Source organism: Macrotis lagotis, chromosome 4 (genome assembly GCF_037893015.1).
Source record: "Macrotis lagotis isolate mMagLag1 chromosome 4, bilby.v1.9.chrom.fasta, whole genome shotgun sequence".
NCBI classification, from domain to species: Eukaryota; Metazoa; Chordata; class Mammalia; order Peramelemorphia; family Peramelidae; genus Macrotis; species Macrotis lagotis.
Genome location: NC_133661.1, coordinates 201,051,958 through 201,078,209, shown reverse-complemented (window position 1 = coordinate 201,078,209; position 26,252 = coordinate 201,051,958). Strand labels below are relative to the sequence as shown.

Sequence of the window (26,252 nt, the reverse complement as noted above, 5' to 3'; positions counted from 1 at the left end):
TTTATCATAAGTCCACCAGAGAAGTTGCTTAAATATTTTTCCCACAGTTGCTATTACTTGCTGTACCTCCACTCTATTCCTCCCCACTCTCATTTATTCTATTCTTTCTCTCCTTTCTTCCTGGCCCTGTCCAAAAGTGTGTTGAATCTGAGTAACCTCTTCCTCAATCTTCCCTCTCCTCTATCACTTATTCCCCCATTCACCCTTATCCCATCCCTTTCTTCTCATTTTTCTCTAGGGTAAGATAGATTTCCTCACCCTATTAAGTGTGTATGTTATTTACTCTCTGAGCCATTTCTGATGAAGTCTCATGTTTTTGGCTCAGGTCATGGACTTAGTCTCAGATCCAATCCTCACTCCATCAGTCCTGGCTCAGCTTCATGCCTGTTCAGTGAAATCTAGAGCCACCAACTCAGAAGCTAATTTGCTTTTCTTTGCCTGGGCTCTAGATGCTGCTGACACAGAACCTTGCTTCTCCCTGGGGCCTGAGCCTGCTTGCCCTTTGCACCCTCTGCTATTATTTTCACATATCTTGGAACAATAAACTAATCTCTGAAACAGCACCCATTGGACAGCAGGAGCTAGGAAGTTGACATTTGGAGCTCTCTGTGGGAAAACTCCAGAGGATCTTTGTCCTTTAGCTCCTCCCAGCAAATTGAAAGCAGTCTTTTTGTCAGTTCTTTCCTTCCTCCTGTTCTTCTTTACTACTATCTCTGTTAGTTCCTGAGCAGCTTTTTCAACTTCTTGCCTTGGCCTAGACACTCATGCTTTCCTCAAGCCCTTCTTCCAGTGGTCCAGTGCCCAAGAGGGACTCAGAGAACCATAGTAAGCAGGTCCAGTGGGCTTCTGTCATTGAAAAGGAGACATCTAAGGAGGAGCACTCAAAGCCTCAGCTGGACTCTTCCAAAGTCCCAGGTCCAAAGGCCCGAAGACCAAGTCGTTTGACAGTGAAATATGACCGGGGACAGCTACAGGCATGGCTAGACACGGAGCAATGGGTGGATTCTCAACTTCAGGAACTGTACCAGGTGTGGACTGAAACTATTTGGGGATGATTGGGAGCAGCAAAGGGGATGGCTGGAGGGACAGAAAGGAGAAACATAAAGGAACTGAAGAACTGAAAAGGACTAGGGGGACTAGCTGAAGGGACAGGGAAACAAGCAGGAATAAAACCTTTCTGTTTTGAAAAATGGGACTTATATCTGTCAAAGGTTCACTGGAGCTACTCCTTTGAAAAAATTTTTTCTCAGTATTTTGGTGTAATGGAAAGAGTACTGAGAAGGAGCAGGAGTAATAAGAGTAGGAATCAAGAAATGTGGGTTCTAGTTCCAGCTATAGAAATAATAATAATAATAGATAGATAGATAGATAGATAGATAGATAGATAGATAGATGGTATTTAGATACTGCTTTAAAGTTTACAAATCACTTTATATAGGATCTCCCAAAAGTCTTAGTCCAGTTTTGATAGCTTAAAACTGTGCTAAGACTTTTTGGGACACTGTCTTTGCTCTCATTTGATCCTCACAACAACGATGCAAGGTAGGTGTTATTATTATCTTCACTTTATAGATGGGAAAACTGAGCATGAGAAAAGTCAAGTGACTTACCTAAGATCACACAGCTAGTAAATGATGTTGGATTAAAACTCAAGTCTTCCTGACTTCAAATCAAAAGCTCTATCCTCTGTACCATCTAAGTCTCTCTCTAAAGTTGTTACAGGATCTTGGGCAAAATCTATCTGGGTCTTAGTTTCATCTTCTGTAAAGTAGAGATATTAGCTATCTTAGTAATTTGATTTGATTCACTCAATGGTAATTCAATGTTTGTTCTGTATTGAGGAGCACCAGAAGGGAACTTAGGTGATGTATGAATAAAAGAAGCCAAAAAAAATCTCTTTAAAATAAAAAGCTAAAAATTGTAGATTACCTACAGACTTTTATTCTAGTCTTGACTGCTATTATCTTCAAATGGGACCTTGGTTTAATCATCTTATCCTTCTTAGCTTTATTTTTCTTACCTTATAAAATTAGGAAGTTGAACCAGACTTAGTTTTGGAACTTGGTTTTCCTCTTTTCTTTTTTTGCCTGGGCTCTAGATGCTGCTGACATGGAACCTTGCTTCTCATTCCCCTTCTTTTCTCAAAGATTTCATTATCTGGTTCAAAATTTTTCTGTCCTCATCTCCTGCTCTCATACTAAGTGACTACAATATACATATTGACTCTATATCAAACACCCGAACTACTCAATTTTTCAACCTATCCACTATGCATGACCCACTCTTCCTTTGTGGGTCAACCACTACAAAGATAATTATAATCTTGATCTTGCCATCACCAACAAATGTATTATCTCCACATTCAAAAATTCATCTATGTAAATATAATCTATTGACATTTCACCTTTTTCTGCCTTCTCTTACTAAATAAGTCCTACTCTTTGTCCATACTATGACTCCTAACCTTTGACCAGTTAGATTTCTCCCCTACACTACCCACTCTCCTTTTTTTTCCATCTTGACCCTTTTGTGAACCAATTCAACTCTACATTGTCCTCTATTATCATATATCATTAATTATGTCTAGTCAAGCCTGAACCTTGCATCATTCTCCACACTTTGGTTCTAAATGCTAAATAGAAGGGGAGAAAACTGTGGAACCATTCTGACTGTGTCCACTTCAAATTTATGATTTCTTGCTCATGTTGGTCAGTATTTTTCAGCTTTGTCCAACTGTTCATGATTCTATTTGAAGCTTTCTTGGCCAAGATACTAAAGTGACTTGCTATTCTTCTCCAACTCATTTTACAGATGAGAGAACTGAGGCAAACAAGTTAACTGACTTGCTAGGGTCATACAATTGAGGTCAGATTTGAACTCAGAAAGATGAGTCTTTCTGATCTAGCTGCTCCCATATTTATGTTATCCAGTCTCAACTGGGCTCTCACTATTATTAGGGGATTCTTCTTTACCTCCCTTATCAACTCACTCTCCACTCTCCATAGTGGCTCTTCAAAAATCAATTCATCAATTTTTAAAAAGGAACTAATATATATATATATATATATATATATATATACATATGGATTCAGAAACAAAACCAAAGTGTTTCCTGCCCTCAGAGGCCTTACAATCTATGGGGAAGAAAACATGCAAACAGATAAAATAATCTCAGAGGTTCCTTTCAAATTTTGATATTCTGGGGTGGCTAGGTGGCGTAGTGGATAAAGCACCGGCCCTGGAGTCAAGAGTACCTGGGGTCAAATCCGATCTCAGACACTTAATAAGTACCTAGCTGTGTGGCCTTGGGCAAGCCACTTAACCCCATTTGCCTTGCAAAAAAAAAAAAACTAAACCAAATTTTGATATTCTAGGGACTGGGAGTGGAAGGTCACTAACTCCATGAAGTTAGGGTAGTTATGATGAAGAAACATACAAGGGCTTTGAAAAACATGAAGCTGTATAGATCTTAATTTAATTTCATATACATGGACTTGAGAGGCTGCTGGTGATCAGAACTGATGCTAGTCTGGAATTTCACAGCTAGTTTCTGGTTCTATTTCTGGTTCTTCTTTGATGCTTCAGAGGCAGCTGGTGGCCCATGTAATGCTGGGCCTGGTTTCAGAAAGACTAAGTTCAATCCTAGATGCCTACTTAGCTATGTGACTTTAATCAAGCTTTCTGCCTCAGTTTCCTCATTGGGATAACAATAGCAGCTATCTCATAAGGTTGCTGTAAGGTTCAAATGACATATTATTTGTAAAGTGTTTAGCACAGTGCCTAGATATAAAAAGTGTTTAATAAATATCTTTCTGGTCTTTGTTTTCACATGGGGCAAAGATATCATCAGCCAGATCTGATAGATGTCACCAAATAGATGTCACCCTTATTCTCTTTTAACTTGTGGTCCCAACCTTTCTCTTCCAGATAATGATTTCGACTGTTTTATTTTTTATTTATTTATTTATTTATATCATTATTACAATACTTTTGTTATAAGAGTAAACATAAACCCCCCTCCCCCCAAGAAGATGAGAAACCTCAACAATAGCGAGAGAGAGAAAATGTATTTCAGTCTGTGTTCAGATTTCATTGGTTCTGTCTCTGGGGTGAGTTGCTTTCTTTATCATAAGTCCACCAGAGAAGTTGCCTCAATATTTTTTCCACAGTTGCTATTACTAGCTGTACCTCCACTCTATTCCTTCCCACTCTCATTTATTCTATTCCCTTTCTCCTTTCATCCTGGCCCTGTCCAAAGGTGTGTTGTATCTGAGTACTCCCCCACTTCTCTTCTATCACCTATCCCTCCCCTTCCCTCCCCCTATTCCCCCTTAATCCCTTTCTTCTCATTTTTCTCTAGGGTAAATTAGATTTCTATACCCTATTGTTATTTCCTCTCTGAGCCATTTTTTTTTTTTTAGGGTTTTGCAAGGCAAACGGAGGTTAAGTGGCTTGCCCAAGGCCACGCAGCTAGGTAATTATTAAGTGTCTGAGACCGGATTTGAACCCAGGTACTCCTGACTCCAGGGCCGGTGCTTTATCCACTATGCCACCTAGCCACCCCTCTGACCCATTTCTGATGAGAATGAAAGCTCACTCATTCCTCCCTTGCCTTCCCCCCATTCCACTCCATTGAAAAAGCTTTTTCTTGACTCTTATGTGAAATTTCTTAGCTTCTTCTTCATCTCCTTTCCCTTCCTGCCAGTACTTTCCTTCTTTTTACTGTATTATACATTATATTCTGCTCCTTCCTGTGCCCTGTCTATATATGCTTCTTCTAACTGTTCTTATAAATGAGAAAGTTCATATGAGTTAACAATATCTTCTTCCCATGCAGTAATACAAACAGTTCAATATTATCAAGTTCCTCATACTTAGTCCTTCTCTTCTACCCCCTCTATGGTTCACCAGAGTCCTCTACTTGGAGATCAAACTTTCTGTTCAGCTCTGGTTGTTTCAGTAGGAACGTTTGGAAGTTCCCTGTTTCATTGAAAGTTCATCTTTTCCCCTGAAAGAGGATGTTCAGTTTTGCTGGGTAGTTGATTCTCAATTGTAAGCCAAGATCTTTTGTCTTCTGGAATAGTTTAATTGTTTCTGGCAGTTTTTAGAATTTTCTCTTTGAATTGGGAGTTTTGGATTTTGACTATAATATTCCTGGAAGTTTTTCTTTTAGGATCTCTTTCAGGAGGTGACCAGTGAATTCCCTCAATTTCTATTTTACTCTATGCTTCTAGGGTTCTCAGGGCAATTTTGCTATATTATTTATTGAAAAATGAAGTCTAGGCTATTTTCCTGGTCATGACTTTCAGGTAGCCCAATAATTTTTTTTCTTTAAGTTTTATTAATATCTTTTGTTTTAACATCAGCCATTTTGCAATATTCCTCTCCCCATCCTCCAATCACAGTGAGACTTCCCATGTAACAAGTTAAGCAAAACCAATAGAGGTACATCTTCCACACCATTTTATGCAACAGTCATACACAAAGTACTCTAATTCAAGGAAAGAAGAGAAAAGCATTATGGCTTGTTCAATATTGCTTTATAAAAATGAGCTGTTTAAGATTCTTATCTTTTTGGTGTAATTTGTATATTTGTAGGATAATCATTTTAAAAACTGAATTTAAAATCTTAATTTGACTGAAAACCTACAAATTCTCTCATGATTTACAATCATTTAGCCACTGCTCTGCTTAGTTGCCAATCTCTTATCTCTCTCCTCAGCAATTGTAAGACGGATACCCTTTCCTCTGGAAGAGAGATCCAAGGCTTATTACCTTTGCCAATAACAAAAATGTTTGAAAGCCTAGTGGCAAAACTATTGCCATTGGCATCTTTTACATGAACAACATCAAAAGAGCCAGGATGTTTCTCCCTATTTGTAATCACACCAATTCGACCCAAGTTGGCTCCACTGGTCACCATACATAGATTTCCAGTATCAAACTTAATGAAATCAGTGATTTTGCCAGCTTCTAAATCAATCTGAACTGTATCATTCACTTTGATGAGGGGATCTGGATAATGGATAGTACGGGCATCATGGGTCACCAGATGGGGAATACCCTTTGTACCCACAAAGATTTTTCTCACTTTGCATAACTTATATTTAGCCTCCTCAGCTGTGATACGATGAACAGCAAAGTGTCCCTTTATGTCACATACCAAACGGAAATGTTCCCCTGTCTTCTCAATGCTAATGACATCCATAAAACCAGCAGGATATGTGATATCAGTGCGGACCTTGCCATCAATCTTGATGAATCGCTGCATGCAGATCTTCTTTACTTCATCTCCAGTAAGGGCATACTTGAGCCTGTTTCTCAGGAAGATGATGAAGGGGAGACATTCTCTCAACTTGTGGGGACTTGTAGATGGTCTTGGAGCAAATACTCCTGTTAACTTATCCAGCATCCAGTGCTTTGGAGCTGCTACACGTTTCAGATGTTTCTTGGGACCACGAGCCATGGCTACACTAAATCTGGGATAAAGCAGGAAGTTTACTCGACTGCAGGTAGGGTCGGGGACTACTTAATGGCTGTGTTTGGCCACGTCACTTTAACCCTCTGGGCCTCGGTGCCTTCTCCAGAAGCACAACCGGCCAGTCCCAGGGCCGCACGGCAAGAGCGCCCAATAATTTTTAAATTATTTCTTCTGGATCTGTTTTCAAGCTCAGCTGTTTTTCCAATGAGATAGTTCACATTTTCTTCTAATTTTTGGCTTTTTTGGAAAAGTTTTATTTCTTCCCGATTTCTTGCAAAGTCATCATCTTCCTTTAGTTCCATTCTGCATCTGAAGGAGTTATTTTCTTCAGAGAGAGCTTTTTTATCTCCTTTTCCAGCTGTCCAATTCTGTTTTTTAAGGCATTCTTCTCATTTGCTTTTTTCCATTTGGCCTAAATTGGTTTTTAACATATTATTTTCTTCAGTATTTTTTTGTATTTCTTTCACCAAGCTGCTGATTTGGTTTTCATGATTTTTCTGCATTACTCTCATTTCTCCTCCCAATTTTTCCTTCACCTCTCTTAATTGCTTTTCAAAGTCTTTTTTGAGCTCATTCATAGTCTGAGCCCATTTTCTATTTCTCTTGGAGGTTTTGGATATGGAAACTTCAATTTTGTCATCATCTGAGTATGTGTTTTGATCTTCCACGGGACTAAAGTAATTTTCTATGGTCAGATTCTTCTTTTTCTGTTGTTTACTCATTTCCTCAGTCCAAGACTAATTTACAGCATTTCCAAGGCTTTGGAGGTTTTTTTGGGACATGCCACTGGGATCTTTATTCCTCCAAGATCTTACACTCTCTTGCCTGTGCTTTGATATGTAGATGACCACAGCACTTCCCTCTGCCCTGGGACTGTGAGGAGAAACCCTGCTGGGCTATCTTAGTATGGAAGGCCAAACTGCAACCTGGATCTGAGTGTGGGCAAACAGCAGAGTCCTGCCCCCAGAGACAGCAGAGAAACTTCTGCAGTCTCTCCTGACCCCCTTACCATATGTGGGCTGTGCTCTGGAGGCGAAGGTTGGTTTCTCCTGATTCCTGCTGCAGGTTCTGTGGCCAGTGCTCCTCACTCCACACTCATTCTGGTGTAGCAGAATTCTCTCCCTGCCCCTTCAAGCTGTTCTCAGGCTGCACTGTGATTGGTCCTGGTGAAACACACCTTTCCCGCAGAACTTCTAAGTTATCTTGGACTGGGAAAATGTATCACTCAGTCTTTCTGGGGTCTGCCCCTCTTTTGGCTCCGCCTCCCATTTTTGTTTTTTTAATGTTATTTGATTTTATTTTTCCAATTACATGTAAAGATAGTTTTCAGCATTCATCTTTTTGTAAACTTTTGACTTCCACATTTTTCTATCTCCTCCTCATGACAAGTATAATCTGATATAGAATATAAATACCATGTTATTTTTCAACTGATTTTATTGATAATTTTTAAAATTTGTCACCTACATTTCCCCCATGTGCTCTCATACCCAGAATCGTACCTCAGAATAATTTTTTTTAAAAGAAGAGAAAAAAATTCACATAAAAATATAACATCATAGGCAATGTTCCACACCCATGGACCCAACCTCATCAAAGGAATTAGGACAAGTGTCTTCTTATATTTCCTCCTTGAGACTGTTTGGTTTTTACAATATTCAAGTTCAGTTGTTTTGAGAATAACTGTGTGATTTATAATCAGATTGTAAACTCTGATCTGACAGAGATAGTATTTGATAGGATTTGATTCAACTCAACAAGTATTTGCTGAACCCATACTTTGTGCCCATATCAGGCATTATCCTAGGTAAAAAATGAAATGGTCCCTGCCCTCAGAGAGCTTCCATTATACTTGGAGAGAAAAAACATGTACACAGCCAAACAGATGCAAAATAAAAATAGAAAATAATTCTAGGGAGGGGAGAGCATTAGTTAATAGGATGAATAGGAAAGACCTTCTTTAGGAGGTACTACCTGAGTGGTGCTTTTATGGAAGCTAGAGATCCTACATGAGCTGATCTCATCAGCCCCCATGGATTCCATTATCATCTCTGTGAAGATGATTCTCAAATCTAGTTATCCAACCCTAACCTTTCTGCAAGCCTCTCATCATACATCTCCAACTGCCTACTGGACATTTTGAAATTCATATTGTTCGGACTCTACATATCCAAAAGGGAACTCATTATCCATATTCTATTATTCTTCTTCCTCCCTAATTTCTCTATTTGTTGACAGTCATTGTATTGTATTGTATCTGAACAAAAGTCAGAAAAACTCACCTTCCTGAGTTCAAATTTGGCCTCAGACACTTCCTGAGCAATCACTTAACCTAGGCAAATCATTTTACCTATTTGCCTCAGTTTCCTCATTTGTAAAATGAACTGAAAAATAAATTGCAAACCACTCTAGTACCTTTGCCAAAGAAAATCCCAAATGGGGCCCTAAAGAGACACAGTGTCTTGAGGCTGGATTTGAATTCAGGAAGGTGGGTCTTTCTGACTCCAGGCCCAGAGTGCTACTTGAGACAACTAGTTGACTTCATCCTTCTAGTTACTTTGGTTCAAACCTTCAGTCATTCATCCTCACTTGCCTTAGTACTTGTTGTCAAGTACTACTGATTCTGTTTTCAGGACTTCTCTTTAATATGGCCCCTTCTTTCATCCGACACTACTGTCATGTTGGTATTACCTTATCATCTCATCCATGGGAGATTGCACTAATCTGCTGATTCTACTACAAATCTCCATGAATCCCATTTCTTCTTCCATTTACCCACCAAAGAAATCTTCCTAAAATGTAAATTTGACTGTCATACTCCCTACTCAATAAACTAAAGTAGTTCCCTTTTGCTTCCAGAATCAAATAAAAAACTCTTTGCTTGGTGACCAAAGTCACTGTCACCTCTCATCCTCCCATCTTCTCAGTTTTCTTTTACATTACATCCTCTGCTCTGAATATTATTCAGTCCAGTGACACAATATATGACTTGATATATTTCCTACACAGGACTCTCCATCTCTTGGCTCTGGAAATTTTCTTTTTTATTATTTTCTTTCTTAATTAATGTAATTACATGTAATTACATGTAAACAAAAATTTTTTAACATTCATTTTTTTAAAAAAAATTTGAGATTCAATACTCTGGCATTTTCATGGGGTATCCCCCATCCCCAGAATTCTCTCTTTCCTTCTCTGCTGGTTCTGGCTTCTCCTTCAAATTCTAGTAAAAATTCTACTTTCAATAGGAAGCCTTTCTTGATCCCCTGAGATTCCCTTTGTTGATTATGTCTCCAATTCAACCTGAAAAGAGTTCTTTTGTGCATAGTTGCTTTGTACATAGCTAGACTTGTTCCCTCATTAGACTGAGCTCCTTGAAAACAAGGAATTACCTTTTGCCTTTCTTTATAGCCCCAGCACTTTGATTTTACCTGATATATGGTAGATGCTTAATAAAGATGGAAGTTAAGATGGACTGCCAGGCATGGGCAGCAACATAGGCAAAGACAGAGAAAGGAGATGTCAGTGTTACACATGGGGAGCAGCTAATTGGTCAATTTGACTGAAATATGGAGTGGAAGTCAGGGAGTGATTTATAAATGGTTCAGAAAGCACACTTGGAGGGAGAATGTGAAAGCCTTTAGATGTCAGACCTAGAAATTTATATTTTATCCTAAAGTCTGCTAGGGACCATTAGAAGAGCATCCTGGGTCAGGGGATGACACAATTGGATACAATTATATGTTAGGAATATCACTTTGGCAGCTAAGTGGAACATGGATCAGAGAAAGCAAGAGACTGGAGACAGGGAGATAATTTAGAAAGTTTTTATAATGGAGGTGACAAGGGCTCAATGAGGAGAGTGGTCTTGTGAGTGGAGAGAAGCAGACATATAGCAGCTGTGAAGGTAGATTTGGCAGGATTTATGGATACACTGGTTTTAGTACGGGTGGGAGAGAGTCAAAGATGACGAGAGTCAAGGGTGACTCTGAGGTCAAATACCTGAGTGATGACATCACAGTTAGGAAATGGTGTGGCTTTTGTGGGGGAAGATAATGTGATACACTGAGTGACTTTAAAGGGGTTTTGTGTCATTACTTATTATTTGGGATAGAGAATAGCAAAAGAAATCTCTCTCTAAATCAAATGACATTTATAAATCAATCTGCTTTTCTACTCTAAAGCTCTATTATGTTTGAGGTATTTTGAGGGTGCCCTGAAAATTTTCCAGGATGGAGATAGAGATGAAAAATAACAATCTTTTGCTCAACTAGTCTACCCTTTTCATCTTATCAATGAAAAAGCTGAGGTCAAAGAAATAATTACTCTAAGATCACATAGTGAAAGGAGATAGGTTTGTCAGAGAAAAAGATGAAAATGGCAATAATGAACTTGAATCTGGATTTTCTGACATTAAATCAAGAACTATTTCCACCACATCAGTCTAAGGGCAACAAATATACACACAAACCTGATACTAAGTAGAATGATATAGAGAAAGGAAAGACCCAAACTATTCCAAGAAAATCCATGAAGAGAAAGGGCACTTTTTTTTGTTGTTTTGTTTTTGCAAGGCAATGGGGTTGAGTGACTTGACCAAGGTCAGACTGCTAGGAAATTTTTAAGTGTCTGAGACTGGATTTGAACTCAGGTCTTCCTGACTCCAGGGCCAGTGCTCTATCCACTGTGCCACCTAGCTGCCCCTGAGAAGGCACTTGCAGTTGGAGTAGAAAGGCAAGGAACAGGCAATTACCGGGGATAGGCTTTGTCAGAGAAGTAGACAGTGATGTTCAGGAATGGGGGATTGCATGAATGCATGGAGATGCTAACATGCAAGAGGAAATTCAGCAACAGCTATTAATCTCACCTGATTGGCTGGTCTGGAATCAAACAGTGGAAGGCTTTGAATATCAGGTTAATATGGAGTTAGTATTCTGTCTTATCTTTTTTTTGATATCCACTAATCATGGTTAATTAAGCAAAATAATAAATACTATTTGTCAATATTTTAGAGTAGTTTGTAAAGGATTTTACATGTATTATCTCATTTTATCCTAACAACAACCCTAGGAGGCATGTTCTATTATTACTCTCATTTTACAGATGAGGGAACTGAGGCAAGCAAAAGTTAAGTGACTTGCTCAGAGTCAAACAACTAGTGTCTGAGGTGTAGCACCTTTATTGGAACTAGCAGACATTGTATTATGGGAGGAGGGTTGGAGTTTCTTTGTGATTGTGTTTTTTTTCCCTCTCTTTTTCTTCCTCTCCTCTTCCCTCTTTCTTTTCCTCTCATTTCTTCCTCTCCTCTCTCTGCCTATTTTTCTCTGTCTCTGTCACTCTCTATATATCACTTTCTCCTTCCTTCCCTCCCTCTCTCTCTCCCTCTCCTTTATCTTTCTGTCTCTTTTTCTCTCAGTCTCTCTTTCCCTCTTTCCTTCAATTTCCCTCTTGTTCTATCTCTCCCTTTCCCCCTCCTTTCTCTCTGACTCTATCTCTTTCTCTTTTTCCTCTAAGGATCTATTTTTTCCATATCAATTTCTCATATTCGTGGATTAACAATCTCATATCTTAGATATATAAGAGTTAGTCCTCCTAGGGTCAAAATAAAATCATTACTAAAATGACTGCATTTTACCAAGTAGGAGGAAAGTAACTTTAAGCTATAGAGTCCAAGATAAGGAGAAAAACACTCAGGTATGCCAGAATACCACTCCTAAGCACTGTCGGGAATTGGACACAAGGTTACTGTGGCAACTGTCCAAAGTGCCAAGAGTTGGCATGACTCCCAATCCTCAGTCATTTCAGCAGAAAGGAGGACTAGAACTGGGGAAATCCTGGCCAGTTGGTCATTGGACAGAGGTCAAGGCCATCATGGGACCTCATCCATTCCCCCATGAATGTTCTCATTCCCTCTTCCCCATCTGCTAGATGAGCTCCTTGGAATCAGGAGCCTAGGTTCATAGATTGAGAACTGGGTGGAACTTGAGATCAATTTGTTTCATAAATGAGGAGATAGCAGTTCAGAGCAGATCAAGGTCTTTTTCAAGTACAAGTTCAAGCTGGAGAAGTAAAGCCAGTGCCTCTGATTTTTGATCCATTGCTCTGTACCATCCCTTTTGTCTTTGCATGCATAATACTTTGTACATAAGTACACTTGTCAATTGATCCATTACTCCCAGACCATATTCTCATTATCTGGAAGTCACTTCTCACTTTACCTTCCTAATTGATTTTATGGAACCCAGGACTTGTCTCTCTTAGTCTGGGCAAGTGTCCTACCCTTGAAGGTAGGTTCTTCTACCTTCTTTTGGTTTAGACTCTACCCAGCTCCCTAAGGGCTTCCTAAGACAACCTAGATGAATGAAAGCCTAGATTTGCACTAGAATCTCACAAGAGGAGAATCTTGGGGCAGAGCACCAGCCTTGGAGTCAGAAAAACCTGAGTTCAAATTCGGTGTCAGACACTTAGCACTTACCTAGTCATATGACCTTGGGCAAGTCACTTAACTCCATTGCCTGGCAAAAAAAAAAAAAATCCAAAAACAAAACAAAAAAAGAGGAGACTCAACATCACTCCCAGAGTTTTTGTTAACCTGAAAGAGAATATAACCTTACCTTCTAGCTGTGAACATGGATAAGAGGTCATAGGATCCTTGATTTAAAGTTGGAAGGGACCTTAAAGGGCATTTAAGGCATCTGATAATTTCATTTTACAGAGAAGGAAACTGAAACTCATAGATGCATAGTTGGTGTAAGGGGTAGAATTTGAATTTAGTTCTTTTGATTTCCTTCTGGAAAGCCAGATACATGTCTAAAAGTGTAACTGGAGATAGGGATACAGGACCTAAGCAGAAGCTCTAAATTTGGGGGAAGGTTCACAGGAATGTGGGAATTACAGGAATCCAGTGGACCACATTGTGACTCAATTCCAGATCTAGCTCAGTTCTCTCTCTCTCTTTTTTTTTTTTAGGTTTTTGCAAGGCAAACAGGGTTAAGTGGCTTGCCCAAGGCCACACAGCTAGGTGTGTCTGAGTGTCTGAGACTGGATTTGAACCCAGGTACTCCTGACTCCAGGGCTGGTGCTTTATCTACTACGCCACCTAGCTGCCCCTCAGTTCTCTTTCAGTTCAGTTATGGGTCTAGTCCAATTTCTGTCTTGTGAGAAAACTGCACAATTATGGGAATTGTGAGAAAACTTTGTTGCATTGTTTGAACCTAGCCTTGTGTGGCTGGGACGCTGGACCACCTCCACCTATTGCTTATAGACCCTTAATTAAGGACGTAAGTTATGCTGGCCAGAAACCCTGTCAGTTGCAATGATAGATGCAAGGAGTTTTCCAACCATTTTCTCACAATAATTCAGCATGAACCATTGTTTCTTCAATTATTTCAGATTTCACTCATCATAGTAGAGTCCCCATTCTAATCTCCTAATCTAAAATAATCACTCAATCACCCATTATGTATAGCCATCAGATATAAAGGCAAACAGTTCCTACTTTCAGTGGGCTTACATTCTTTTGGGGGGAGATAATATGCACCTATATAAGTATATGCAGTAGGGCAGCTAGGTAGTACAGTGGATAGCGCAGCAGCCTTGGAGTCAGGAGGATCTGAGCTCAAATCTTACCTCTCACACCTTCTAATTGTATTACCCTAGGCAAGTCACTTAATTCTGATTTCCTTTAAAAAAAATAATAAATATATGCATAAAGATGGTTCATATGCAAATATGATTTACATGATTTCACATGTATAATGGTACCATGTTACTTGCCTTCTTAATGGGTGGAGGAGGTGTAGGAAGGAGGGAGAGAATTTGAAAATTAAAATTAAAATTTTAAAATAACCAGGAAATATATGAAATAAATGAAAGAAGTTTGTCATTGGAACTAGGGTTTGGAGGGGGAGGAGATAAAAATTACTTTGTGTAAGGTTGCCTTTGAGTTACATCTTTCAGGAAGTGAAAAATTCTATGAATGAGATATTTAGAAGGGAGTACATTCCAGATGGTCAGTGCAAATTTTTGCATGGAGAGAGGTGATAGTGTCTTAGGTAAGGAGCATAAGGAAAGACAGTTTGGTTGGAACATGGCTTTCAGGATGAACACGATGTATAATGAGGCAGGAATTATAGGCTAGAGTCAGGTTGAATTAACATTTATAGAGGTTGTCCAGAGGCAATAGGGAGCTTCTAAGGATGAATCAGATCTGCACTTGGGGAAAAAAAAAATCACTTTGGTAGTTATATGAATTGGAGACAGGGGCACATGTAGCAGGGGAACAAATGAGGAGGCTACTGCACTAGTCAAGGTGAGGGGTAATAGGAACCAAAAACTATGGCTGGTAGCTTTAGGAGTAGAGAGAGAAAGGTGTGGGGTTAGAAAAGGAAAGATTTCATTCCCCAATTGACAAATGGTTAAAGGATATGCAAAGGCAACTTACAGATGAGGAAATCAAAGCAATCCATAGTCATATGAAAAATTGTTCTAAATCACTACTTATTAGAGAAATGCAAATTAAAGCATCTCTGAGGTACCACCTCACACCTCTCAGACTGGCCAATATGACCAGAAAGGACAATGATCAATGTTGGAAGGGGTGTAGGAAATCTAGGTCACGAATACATTGTTGGTGGAGCTGTAAACTCATCCAGCCTTTCTGGAGAGCAATTTGTAATTATACCCAAAGAGCAACAAAAATGTGTATACCCTTTGATCCAGCAATACCACTACTATCCTGAAGAGATTATGAAAAAAGGTCAAAACATCACTTGTACGAAAATATTCATAGCAGCTCTGTTGGTGGTGGCAAAGAATTGGAAATTAAGTGAATGTCCTTCAACTGGGGAATGGCTTAACAAACTGTGGTATGTGAGGGAATACTATTGTTCTATTAGAAACCAGGAGGGATGGGAATTCAGGAAAACCTAGAAGGATTTGCATAAACTGATGCTGAATGAGATGAGCAAAACCAGAAGAGCACTGTACACCCTAACAGCAACATGGGAGTGATGATGAACCTTAATGGACTTTCTGCAATGGAGAATACCATCTGTATCCAGAGAAATAATTGTAGAGTTTGAACAAAGACCAAAGACTATCACCTATAATTAAAAAAAACCACAATGTTATCTTATTATGTAATTTTGCTATCTCTTATATTTTATTTTTCTTCCTTAAGGATATGATTTCTCTCTCATCATATTCAACTTAGATCAATGTACACCATGGAAACAAAGTAAAGATAAATGGACTGCCTTCTATGGGGAAGGAGGGAAGCAAGATTAGGGGGAAAATTGTAAAATTCAAAATAAAATCTTTCTTTTACAAAAAAAAAAGGCAAGATTAAAAACACTTAAAAGTTTCTCAAGTAGGTAATACAATTATTTTTATATCCATTTTATAGATAAGGCAATTGAGATGGATAGATAGGTAGATATATAAATGGATGGATGGATGTCTAGATGAAAAGATAGATTAGATAGATGGATAGATGGACAGATGGTTGGATGGATGAATAGACAGGTTATTTATTAAACAATTTATTATGTGGCAGTGGCCACGTTAAGCATTAGGACTAAAAATTAAAAGTAAACAGGGCTGTCCATTCCCACAAGGAGCTTATATTCTTATGGGAGCAAACAACATATAAAGGATGCTGGGGGCATATATGGAGGCCTGGTTCCTGGCTAGAGAAGGCCAAAAGCTCATCTATTGATGGGGGGGGGCGGGAGTACAAGCAGAGATGTACTGGAACCAGCTATATCTGGCTAGATCCTAACATTAAATTTCAGAGTAGGTATTTTTGATTTGTTGCTTTGCTGATTTTTAAGGTCACAGGTATCAAAGTGGTCCTGAACTAGATTAAAATGTAAATGGGAAATATTTAACAAAATAAATGAAAATATTGTTGTTATTCAGTCTTGTCTGACTTTTCTGACCCAGTGTAGGGTTTTCTTGGCAAAGACACTAGAGTAGGTTGCCATTTCCTACTCCAGTTCATTTCAGGGATGAGGAAACTAAGCAAACAGGGTTAAGTGATTTGCCCAGGATTATATGATCAGCAAGTGTCTGATGCCAGATTGAGTTAGGCCTGGCACTTTATCCATAGCACCACTTACCTTCCCACAGCAGGACATAGACAATGCTCATATGTAGTCTTCCAAGTCAGTATACAATTATTCGGGTTCTTATATGAGTTAGTGGCTCCATTTCTATAGCAGTTTGACATCACTAGTCTAGATGTAAGAAAATAATAGAGAAAATGTTAGTAATGCCGATTAAATTTAAAAGTAAGGAAAATGGGGCAGCTAGATGGCACAGTGGATAAAGCACTGGCCCTGGAGTCAGGAGTACTTGGGTTCAAATCTGGTCTCAGACACTTGATAATTACCTAGCTGTGTGGCCTTGGGTAAGTCACTTAACCCCATTTGCCTTGCAAAAACCTAAAAAAAATTATTAGTGATAAAAGTAAGGAAGCTAAGTGGTTCAATAGTGCCAATTCTGGAGTCAGAAAGTTCATCTTCCCCAGTTCATATCTAACCTCAGATACTTCCTAGTTGTGTGACACTGGGCAAATCATTTCACTCTATTTGCCTCAGTTTTTTTTTTTTTATCTATAATGACTTGGAGAAGGAAATGGCAAACTACTTCAATATCTCTGCCAAGAAAACCCCAAATGGGGTCATGAAAACATGTCTAAAAAAGATGACATAATTTTTTTTCCCCCTCAGAGTCTTGGTTAGTCAACATTTACTAGTATATCTGCTCAAAACTGTTAACTGAGGTTACCAGTAAAAGGTTCAGGGAATGAAGTGATCAACAGGCTAGAGACCTGATCAGTGTAGAATAATAATAATGAAGATGATAACAAATGGCATTTATATATCAATTTTAAGATTTTTCCAAAATATTTTTACATTCATGATCTCATTTGTGTCCAAATTTCTCAGAGGGATTGACTTACTCAGGGTCTCACTGCCACTAAATATGGGAGCTAACTTGTTTTCTCATTGCCTAATTTCTTCCATTTCTTTTTCTTCTCCAATTGCTAATGTTAACATTTCTAGTACAACATTAAATAATAGTGGTGATAAAAGGGCAGCCTTGTTTTACCCCTGATCTTATTGGGAATTCTTCTATTTATTTTAAATGACTTTTAAGATCATTGCTCTCCCTATTATGCCAAATTGCCTATCTGATTCATTACAGGAGCAATCATTGTCTTCCATACCAGAGTTTGACCTAGAAGACTTCATTGAACTCTCCACAGAAGAACAGAAAACCAAATTGCAGGTGGGATTAGGAGGCTCAACTCCAGATTACTTTATACTACATGGAAACAGGAAGCTTAACATTGAAGGGGTCTATGGAAGGAAGTCTGAAGGCTTTTTAGGAAAAAGAGGATCAGACAATCCTCTGAAGCCTTGTTCTAAAGTGATAGCGATCAGGGTAATGGGGAGAGATGGCTAATTGAACCTCCTATGGAAGAGCCTTTAGGCTCTCACTGGGGAAAGATTTGGAGTTCTTTCCCTATGAACAATGAGTTGGGGTGGGGGGGCATAGATTATAGGTTTCTGGGAAAGGTTTGCCATGGGGTGATTCATCCTTGGCTCTCTTCTTTTTAGGTAATACTCCAAGAGTGTGTCAGACCTACAGAGGTGAGTGGGTCCTGTTTGCTCAGGGATTGAGAGGAAGTCAGAGCAGGTGTTAGGTGTCTATCAGTCAACAAGCATTTATTAGGTGCTTACTCTGTGTTGGACTGGGGATATAAGGGCAAAAATAGTCCCTGTCCTCATGAAGCTGACATTCTAAGGGAGAAAACAAGTTGTAAATAACTGTACACATATGACATATGTGAGGTTAGAAGGTCATCTCAGAAGGGACCATTGAGGAGTAGTTTAACTGAGTTCCTTTCAGGGAGGTGGATTGGGAGAGGTGGGTAGAAGCTCTCCAGAGTATGGATAGAGAGCAGCACCTCCCAGAGGCAGAGTTGTGTTGTGGGGCAAGGCAGAAATAGGGGGTGGCCTTGACTATAATGACTTGTGTATGTAATTCCAGTATCTTTTTCTTTTCAAGCCCTTTATCTCTGAGCTGCTCAGCCGTCTCAAGAAACTCCGGAGGCTCAGTCGACCTCAGAAATAAAATCTTATGTGCCACCTTATGCACCCTAGACTTCCGCTGACTATGGATCCTGTAGGCCTTCCCCCTTCCTGCCTTCCAGAGCTATCCCTCCTCCTTGTGGTCTTGTGTGTGGAGATGAGCAGCAAGTTCCCTCAGGATACAAGGACCAGGGAATTGGAGGATTAGAGATGTGTGAACACTGCCCTGAGGATATGGGACACATATAGCTTCAGCCTGCTATGATCACTAGTGACTGGACGAGGGACCCTGGGTCACCACCTCTAGGGTTCCTTGGCAAGACCCCAACTCATGTCTTGAATCTTGAAGAGTAAAGCCTTTGGAAAAGATATCAGTGTGGAGTTTTAATTGTCCAGAGGGAAATGGGGTGAAAGATTATTGACTGTAGCAAAAGTCATAGGTAGGGGGTGAGGAAAGGAGTGCAGAAGGATGGCTCAGGGCCACTTCCATTATTGCCACAGCTTTATAATTACTCTATCACTTGATCTTCCCAACAATCCTGTGAGGTAGAAGTAATGATTATCCCCATTTTACAGATAAGGAAACTGGGATAAACAGGGTGAAGTGACTTGTCCAGAATCACCTAGTTAGTAAGTGTAAGAGGTCAGATTTGAATTCAAGTCTTTCTGACTCCAGGACTGATGCTGTAGCCACCATATCACCTTGCTGCCTCTGGAAGGATCTTGGATACAAAAGGCAATGGGAATTCCAAGATGGGCCTTGCCCCAAGACCCAGGCATCCCTCCTGCTCTCAAGTCTAGCACCAGAGGCATTGAGGAAATTGAGGAAGCTGTATCAGGATGCTGAAGGCTGGGGACGAGAAGTCAGATTCCTGCCTAGGTCCAAGGCCTTGGTCTGGCCTACAGGTCCAGAAGTAGCCCCTGCTCTGCTCCTGCCCCTTCCACCTGGTGCCTCACATTCATGTCTCCTGTGGCCTTAGGGAAGAGAGGACACATGTTTTGGAGAATGAATAGATTTTATTGAAGGTTAATGAGGTACTGTGTATTTTCCAGGGGACCAGGAGAGAGAACAACTCTCTGGATCAGGTTTTAAGCCTGATTTATTAGTATAGTAAGAATCATAATGTTCAGATGACCTCTTTTTCCCTTCACTTACACATTCCCTCCCCTCCAGCAGTGGCTCTGACTTGGGGGTATCATTCACCAGCCTCCCAGTCTCTTCCCCTTGCTAAGTTACCATCTTAAGAAAGAGGATCCTGCCTCCTCCTTGGGAAGCCAAAGGCTGCAGAGGAGAGCTTTCTCATGCATCAGCTCCACCCTCTGAGTAGCACCCACAAGCAACATCTTCTGAGATGCAGGCAGAACCATTACACTTAGGCCCTTCCCCAGCACCTCAAGGAACAAACTAAAGGGTTGCCTTTCCAGCAGGATGAACCCTGGAAGAGCCCCAGGTCAGGGTTAGTGCTCTCGTCCTGTGCAGGGTGGCCGGTAGACAGATGTCCTATGCTCTTTCCGTTCAAAGGCATCATGGCCCTCCCTGCAGGCAGAAGGGGCAATGGTGAGCAGCACTAATCCAGTGAAGGTGTGTGTCCCCTGCTCTCAGGGTCCCTGCCCCTCACCCCCTCTCCAATGATTCTGGTAGCCCCTGCACAAGGTCCCCTTTGCCCACCGGAAGCAACGTGAGCAGTAGAGGTCACCATCACAGCCATAGCAGCGAACAGAGGCATCTTCATTGCAGATGCAGCACCAGGGCAGCTCCTCCTCCACCTCAGATTCAGTGTTGGGGGCCATAGCCAGGGCCTGGAAAAGGGAAGGATCATAGGTAGAAAGTTAGCCCCTAAGGTACTGTTAGGATGGGGACAATATCCAGTAACAAAGATGGACAGGATTAAAGCTTTGAGCTAGAAGGAACCTTAGAAGTCTTCTAACCCAATCTCCTCATTTTACAGATGAGCAAGTTGAGTCCCAAAGAAGTTAAATGACTTACTCAAGGTCATACAGCTTTAAAGTAGGAGAGTGAGGATTCAAATCCAGGAATCCATGCCTACTGTATCATATTTGAGGGTCCAGAGGCCAAGGCACCTCACTAACCTTAGACTGGGCTCGGGGTGGAGGCACCTGATTTGCGGGGATGTTGAAGCCACTCGCCGAGTCTAGGGCAGCTTCCTCTGTAAGCTGCAAACAGGAAGAGAAGAGGGTTCTAGGAGTAGCCTTTTCTCTACAATTCTAAGGGTCCTTCTCTTCTAGTTGGTCTCCCAGCAGTCTTTGACACTCAGTCCCCATCTTGCCACACCCCTAATATCCTCCCCACCACCAGGTTTCACCTCTCCTTCCCTTTTCCCTCCATGCTACTTCCCCACTGTCGTCAGGGAACACAAAACATAACTGGGGATTGGATGAGAGGCCTGGATAGCAAATCCCCCTCAGCCCTGGGGGAGTGTGCACATGTGCATTCTAGGGTGAACAGTCTGGTAGTGTGGGAGAAACAGGAGACAGAAAGAAGGCAGGGAACTTGAGTCTGGGTTGGCAAGGTCTTACTTGCTGAAGGACTCTCTGGATAGCCTCTTCTTCATCCTCATCGCTGTCAGGGAAGTGATAATTCTGCAAGGTCACTAGAGGTGGCGGGGAGAGGGGGTAAGAATGAACACTGACTGGTTTTCTCTTGGGGAAATATCAACCTCCCTTCCCAGCCTGGCTCAGTTTAGGTCAGTCAGTCAATCAAACAAGCATTTATTAAGAACTATGTGGTAAATAAATGCTGGGATACAGAGAAAGGTCATGGCCTGCAAGAGCACAGTTTACTGGGGTAGACTATGTATGGTCAAGACAGAGGGAGTGAAGGAGAGATAATCCTTGGAAGAGTCTGGGGGAGGAGGGATGGAAGCTAGGGAAAGCCTCTTGGAGAAGGTGGGTCTGAGGCAGAAAGGGGAGCATCATTAGCCTGGTGGGACAATGACTGAACATATAAAGCACTGGGAGTGAGGAATAGCCAGGAACCCAGTGTGGGTAGATCTTAGAGGACATGGAAGATGCCCAGAAATGTAGGAAGGGCCTTGTGAGAATTTTCTATTTGATTCTGGAGGTCAGAAAGCCACTGAAATTTGAATAGGAGGTGGCTGGGGAGGAGGGGGTCAAACTGATTTAATAATGTCATTTTGGCTGCCTGAGATATTGATGGGGGAAAGGTTTAGGAGGACTCTGACTTTGCTCAATTTCTCTAGTGGCCTGACAGGGTATGTCTGCTAGGCTATCTAATCAGACCAGTCTTAGGGACTGACCAGTGAGAGAGAGACTGCATTCCTCCTGTTCCTCCTAAGCATTTGCTCAGAGGAGTTCTCTTCACATTAGGCTCTAGGGAAAGGGAAGGACAACATAAGGAAGATCAGAGCTAGGTCCTTTGGCTTGTCCATCCCAGGTGAGCCTTGTGCCTGTGGGGGAATAGGGACTGCTCTGGTGGGCAATGAAGTTCTGCTGACTCCAAAATGGAACCTGCTCATCTTTTTTTTTTGTTTTTTGCAAGGCAATGGGATTAACTGACTTGCCCACGTCATACAACTAAGCAAGTATTAAATGTCTGAGGCCGAATTTGAACTCAGGTCCTCCCAACTCCAGGGCTGGTGCTTTATCCACTGTGCCACCTGGCTGCCCTGGAACTTGTTCAGCTTGATAGAAGGTGCAGGGGCAATTCTTCCCACCACCCACCTTGTAGTAGGATAGAAGCAGCCCCTTTTGCCACAGGCCAAATTCCCATGTTCCCCAGCCCAGCTCCCTACCTCCTTCAGGATCCAGGCCCCGAAGTACAGCAAGTCGCTTAGCAAGGGCCAGGATCCTCTCCTGCCTCGTGTTCTCCTCCCTTAGCTCAGTTGCTGCCTCTGCCAGAAGCCTGCCCTTCTCTCCTTCGAGCTGCTGGCGGGCCAATTCAGCAGGGCCAATATTCCAACCCCTCGGGCTGTCTCGGTTAAGGTCATTTTGCAGAGACATGCCTGGAAGAAACCATATGAGATTAAGTTGGAAGGGGGGGGGTTGAAGAATGGGGAGGAGAATGGTTCCATTTTCCCTTGTCAGGAGGCCATAGTAAATCATCCCTGAGGGAATAGACAGCATGAGGGAGAGATTACCTGGTGGTGAAGGTTTTTTTTGATCATAGCTTTCATCGATCGCTACTTCAGCTGCTAGCTGTGTCAAAAGATCCTCGGCTTGTTGGGCCTGTGTCCTAGTGTCAGGAGGTTGGTGGATCTGGATCAGTGAGAGAACCCCATTCAAGAAGAGATACCCAAAAGGCATGGAGTCCAGAGGAGGGAATGGGGTTACAAGCATTTGGAACACAGTCCCTGTCCAGAAATAATACACTATCTATGGTGACAAACAGCAACAGAGACACTAGGACTCGACAATCAACTTTGTGGCTTCCACCAAGGGACCTAAAGATTTGCTCTATGAATCCTTGGATGCCCTTCTAAAACTCCCATTAAGGTACCTGGTCTGGCAGCAGATATTACATAGGGGGTGAGGTGGTAAGAATCAATATAGGAACTCTCCCAGTTTACAAAATATGGACTCTGTTGCTCTCTCCCTCCCTATTCTTCAACTCATCGCCATGTTTATTTGGGTAGGCCAAATGCTCCCATGTGGTGGACTACAGCTCTTACCAGCCGGGGAGCCTGAGATGGGGGGACCCTGCCCTGCAGCACAGCTAGTCGATCCTCCATCTCTTCAGTGGAAGGGATGGGGCCTCGAGGCTCATCCCGAAGAGCAGCCAGCCTGGCCTCAATCTCTGCCTGGGAAGGCACCACCTCTGTAGCACACCCAGAGAAGCCACAAGTCAGGTCCTAGAATTACTTCAGGATTTTTAGTGCCCAGCTCTCTAGGTATAAGCCCTTAGATATTGAGGTTTTCCTGTCAAATTGAGAGGACTCATACCTCTTAGATTTAGACCTAGAAGGGGCTTTAGAGATTATTTAGTCCAACCCTCTTATTTGATAGGTGAGGAAACTGAGGCCCCAAAAGTCAGAGGGAGTGAAATAGGTGGGTTTTGAACCTGATGACCAAATCCAATGCTCTTTCTACTGTATCAGCTTTCAGCTAGACCCACCCCAAATTCTACTCACTAGGCTTTGTCTCCTGGCGGAGTTTTTCAAGTCTCTTGGCTATGATTTGGTCTTCTTGAGACAGCAGCTGTGGTCGAACCATGCCCTGAGGAGTAATGAACTTCTGTTTTGCCTCCAATGTAGCAACACGCCTGTTACAGAGAGGGAAGGGAGAGGCTTGAAAACCAAGGACCACTGGAACCAGTAGATGGTACAGGCAAAGGGATGAAAGGAGAAAGAGCCTACTTCCTGGGTTTCAGAAAGGGTAAGAGAGAGGTAAGGAAAGGACTTTAAAGTCTACATAGGAAAGAAGTGTCCCAACTAGAAAAGTTGTCACCTCAAGAGAGTATCTAGCTGTGGGCCTTGGTTTATGTCCTCCCTGCATCTAACCCAGCTGGAGGTTGTAACAGAGAGGCCAGTCCCATGGGTGTAAGTTCTCTATCACAATAGGTGTCAGAGGGTAGGCTGTTGGATCAAGCAATGAAGAAAAGAGGAATCTTTTTGTGACATTCTATACTCATTTGGATTACAAGATGATCTCCATGGAGAGAGTTTCTGTGACTTCATGCTCATCCCTATCCTTACCCCTCCATCACTTACTTCTTGTAGTTCTCAGGTGGTGACCATTTGGAGACACTGGCCTCCGAAGGCCCTCTGTAGGGAGAAAGATCAGAGACATGTGTGGTCATTGCCACTATTCTAGAGAGCACCTTGCCAGCATATACTGAGCCTTACTGTATATTACAGACTTAGAAACTTATATAGGTAAATATGGGGTGCCGCAAAAGCATTACATTTAATGATGCTTTTCTCCCCTTCCGTTCACTAATTTACGATCAAGCACCTCTGTTTTTGCTTAATCATCATATGGCTCACCTGGTCAGCATCTCATGGCATGGCTTGCAGACCTTCTGCTGGGTATTTCCAAAGCGGGGTACGGCTGCACCGAAGGAGAGGCAGTTGGAACAGAAGGCTCGGCCACAGTTCTTACAACCACACTACACAAGAAACAAGAGGGAGAAAACCCACACTTAAGATTTCATCCGGTTTTCCCGGGGGTACTTTTCCCGCAGGGATCTCTCAGGATGCAGAACATACGATATTCTTAGAAACAATGGATAGCGCACCGGCCCTGGAGTCAGGAGGACCTGAGTTCAAATCTGACCACAGACACTTAATAATGACCTAGCTGTGTGGCCTTGGGCAAGCCACTTAACCCCATTTCCTTGCAAAAAACTTAAAAAAAAAGGAAGCAGTGGGAAATCACTTCCATAGGCGGGAAGATGGGAAGAGGAAGGTGGTCTGTAAACCCTGCAGCTAGTGATGGAGCCAGGAGGCCGGAGAAAATAGATTGCTGTGCCAAGCCCCTTGGTCTTTCCCAGCTCTCAGTGCCCCCAGGGACGGGGCACGTTCTCGCGCCTCTTCTGCAGAGCAGTGGCTGTCCCTGGCCCAGGGGCGCCCCGGCATACTTGTATCCCTTCTTCTTCCTGCGGGCAGCGGGCCGCGTGCCCCGGGCTGGCCAGGAATCCTTGCTGGGCAGCCGGGGGCGTCTCGGGGGGCGCGGACGCGGGGAAGGTGGTTGCAGCGGGGGGGAGAGGGGAGACCTGCCTCCTTTCGGAAGAGCGTGAACTTGAGCGCGCAGCCATAGCACCTGCCCTCCATCTCCAGGCCAGCCCGGCTGGGCCTGCAGGACAGCTACTGCACCCGCCAGCTCCCCGCCGCCGCCCCCGCGCCGCCCCCGCGCCGCAACAGCAGAGTCCGGCCGAGTCCAGAGCGGTGCCTGATGGGAAGAGTAGTTCTTTTCCTCGGGCGGGCGGCTGTCGGCGAGCTACAAGAAAACTTCAATTCCCAGGGGGCAAAGCGCCTTCAGCCCGAACAGCCGGGTTCAGAGTCTTCCGGACTGCGAGGGCCCGCGCTTAGGCCCCTGGGACTTGTAGTTCGCGGAGGAAGACGCCGGTTTCGGGGGTCGGGACCATGGCGGTGACCAAGGAGTTGTTGCAAATGGACCTGTACGCTCTCCTGGGCATAGGGGAGAAGGCGGCGGCCAAGGAGGTGAGAGGCTGCGGCCCGGGTGGACCGGCGGCGCCCCGGCTGCTGGCGGGCCCGCGGCCTGCCGGCGTTTCCTGGCCTGCCGCCCTGGGCCTGGGCCCGCGGTCCGGGCGCCCCGAGCGGCGCTGAGGCCCCTCCGAGGCGCGGGAGCCCCTTGCGCCCGGGGGCCGCCGTCTCCGGGGACCCCGGGAACGGCCCCCTTGGCCCTGCGCCCTCCTCTTCCCCCCTTCCCCGGCTCTCCCCTTCTTCCGCCTCCCCCTCCCCTGCCCGCTCCCTCTTCCGCCTCCCCCTCCTCTCCCATCCCCCACTAATGCTTTATTCGTCTCCCCTCCCCCGCCCTTCTCCCGCTTCCATTTCCCCTCCTCTTCCCCTTCTCTCTTCCTCCAGCCACTCTCCTCCCCTCCTTTTCTTCCTTTCTCCCTCCTCCTCCTCCTTCCTCACCCCTAGGTCTCCTCTCCCTCCTCCTCCTTCACCCCCTCTTTTCTTCCTCCTCCCTCTCTGGCCCCTCTTTTCTTCTTCTCCCTCCTTCCTCCT

General features: G+C 42.9%; 3 protein-coding genes and 1 pseudogene across 3 annotated transcripts in view; 2 read left to right on the top strand and 2 right to left on the bottom strand.

Annotated features, from left to right (window-relative positions):
- On the top strand, window positions 1–18,942 carry PPP1R14D (protein phosphatase 1 regulatory inhibitor subunit 14D). Its single transcript, XM_074235118.1, has 4 exons — window positions 1–1,028; window positions 17,693–17,776; window positions 18,109–18,141; window positions 18,560–18,942. The coding sequence occupies exons 1-4, from the start codon at window positions 765–767 to the stop codon at window positions 18,623–18,625; spliced, it is 447 nt and encodes a 148-aa protein (XP_074091219.1). The 5' UTR covers window positions 1–764; the 3' UTR covers window positions 18,626–18,942.
- Window positions 5,661–6,613, bottom strand: LOC141522044 (small ribosomal subunit protein eS4-like; annotated as a pseudogene).
- ZFYVE19 (zinc finger FYVE-type containing 19) lies at window positions 7,938–25,868 on the bottom strand. Its single transcript, XM_074235115.1, has 11 exons — window positions 25,278–25,868; window positions 24,546–24,667; window positions 24,270–24,323; window positions 23,691–23,821; window positions 23,232–23,377; window positions 22,701–22,818; window positions 22,356–22,565; window positions 21,121–21,194; window positions 20,674–20,757; window positions 20,252–20,382; window positions 7,938–20,119 (listed from the first exon to the last, which is right to left on the bottom strand). Exons 1-11 carry the CDS (start codon window positions 25,329–25,331, stop codon window positions 20,041–20,043), a joined length of 1,203 nt encoding a protein of 400 aa, XP_074091216.1. The 5' UTR covers window positions 25,332–25,868; the 3' UTR covers window positions 7,938–20,040.
- Window positions 25,576–26,252, top strand: part of DNAJC17 (DnaJ heat shock protein family (Hsp40) member C17) — a 33,289-nt gene continuing 32,612 nt past the window's right edge. The window contains exon 1 of the mRNA XM_074235116.1: window positions 25,576–25,721. Within this exon, the coding sequence (XP_074091217.1) occupies window positions 25,644–25,721 (78 nt within the window). The 5' untranslated portion in view covers window positions 25,576–25,643. The remainder of the gene's footprint in view (window positions 25,722–26,252) is intronic.

What these genes read in the sequence shown, in the direction of transcription:
- ZFYVE19 (XM_074235115.1), bottom strand. Translation starts at nt 25,331, where the DNA reads ATGGAGGGCAGGTGCTATGGCTGCGCGCTCAAGTTCACGCTCTTCCGA. An exon ending in TCACGCTCTTCCGAAAGGAG is followed by an intron (nt 24,668 to 25,277) that starts GCAGGTCTCCCC and finishes TTTCTTGTGTAG; the next exon opens with TGTGGTTGTAAGAACTGTGG. An exon ending in GGGCCTGGATCCTGAAGGAG is followed by an intron (nt 21,195 to 22,355) that starts GTAGGGAGCTGG and finishes CGCCACCTCTAG; the next exon opens with TGACCTTGCAGAATTATCAC.
- PPP1R14D (XM_074235118.1), top strand. Translation starts at nt 765, where the DNA reads ATGCTTTCCTCAAGCCCTTCTTCCAGTGGTCCAGTGCCCAAGAGGGAC. An exon ending in AACAGAAAACCAAATTGCAG is followed by an intron (nt 17,777 to 18,108) that starts GTGGGATTAGGA and finishes TCTTCTTTTTAG; the next exon opens with GTAATACTCCAAGAGTGTGT. An exon ending in AGTGTGTCAGACCTACAGAG is followed by an intron (nt 18,142 to 18,559) that starts GTGAGTGGGTCC and finishes TTTCTTTTCAAG; the next exon opens with CCCTTTATCTCTGAGCTGCT.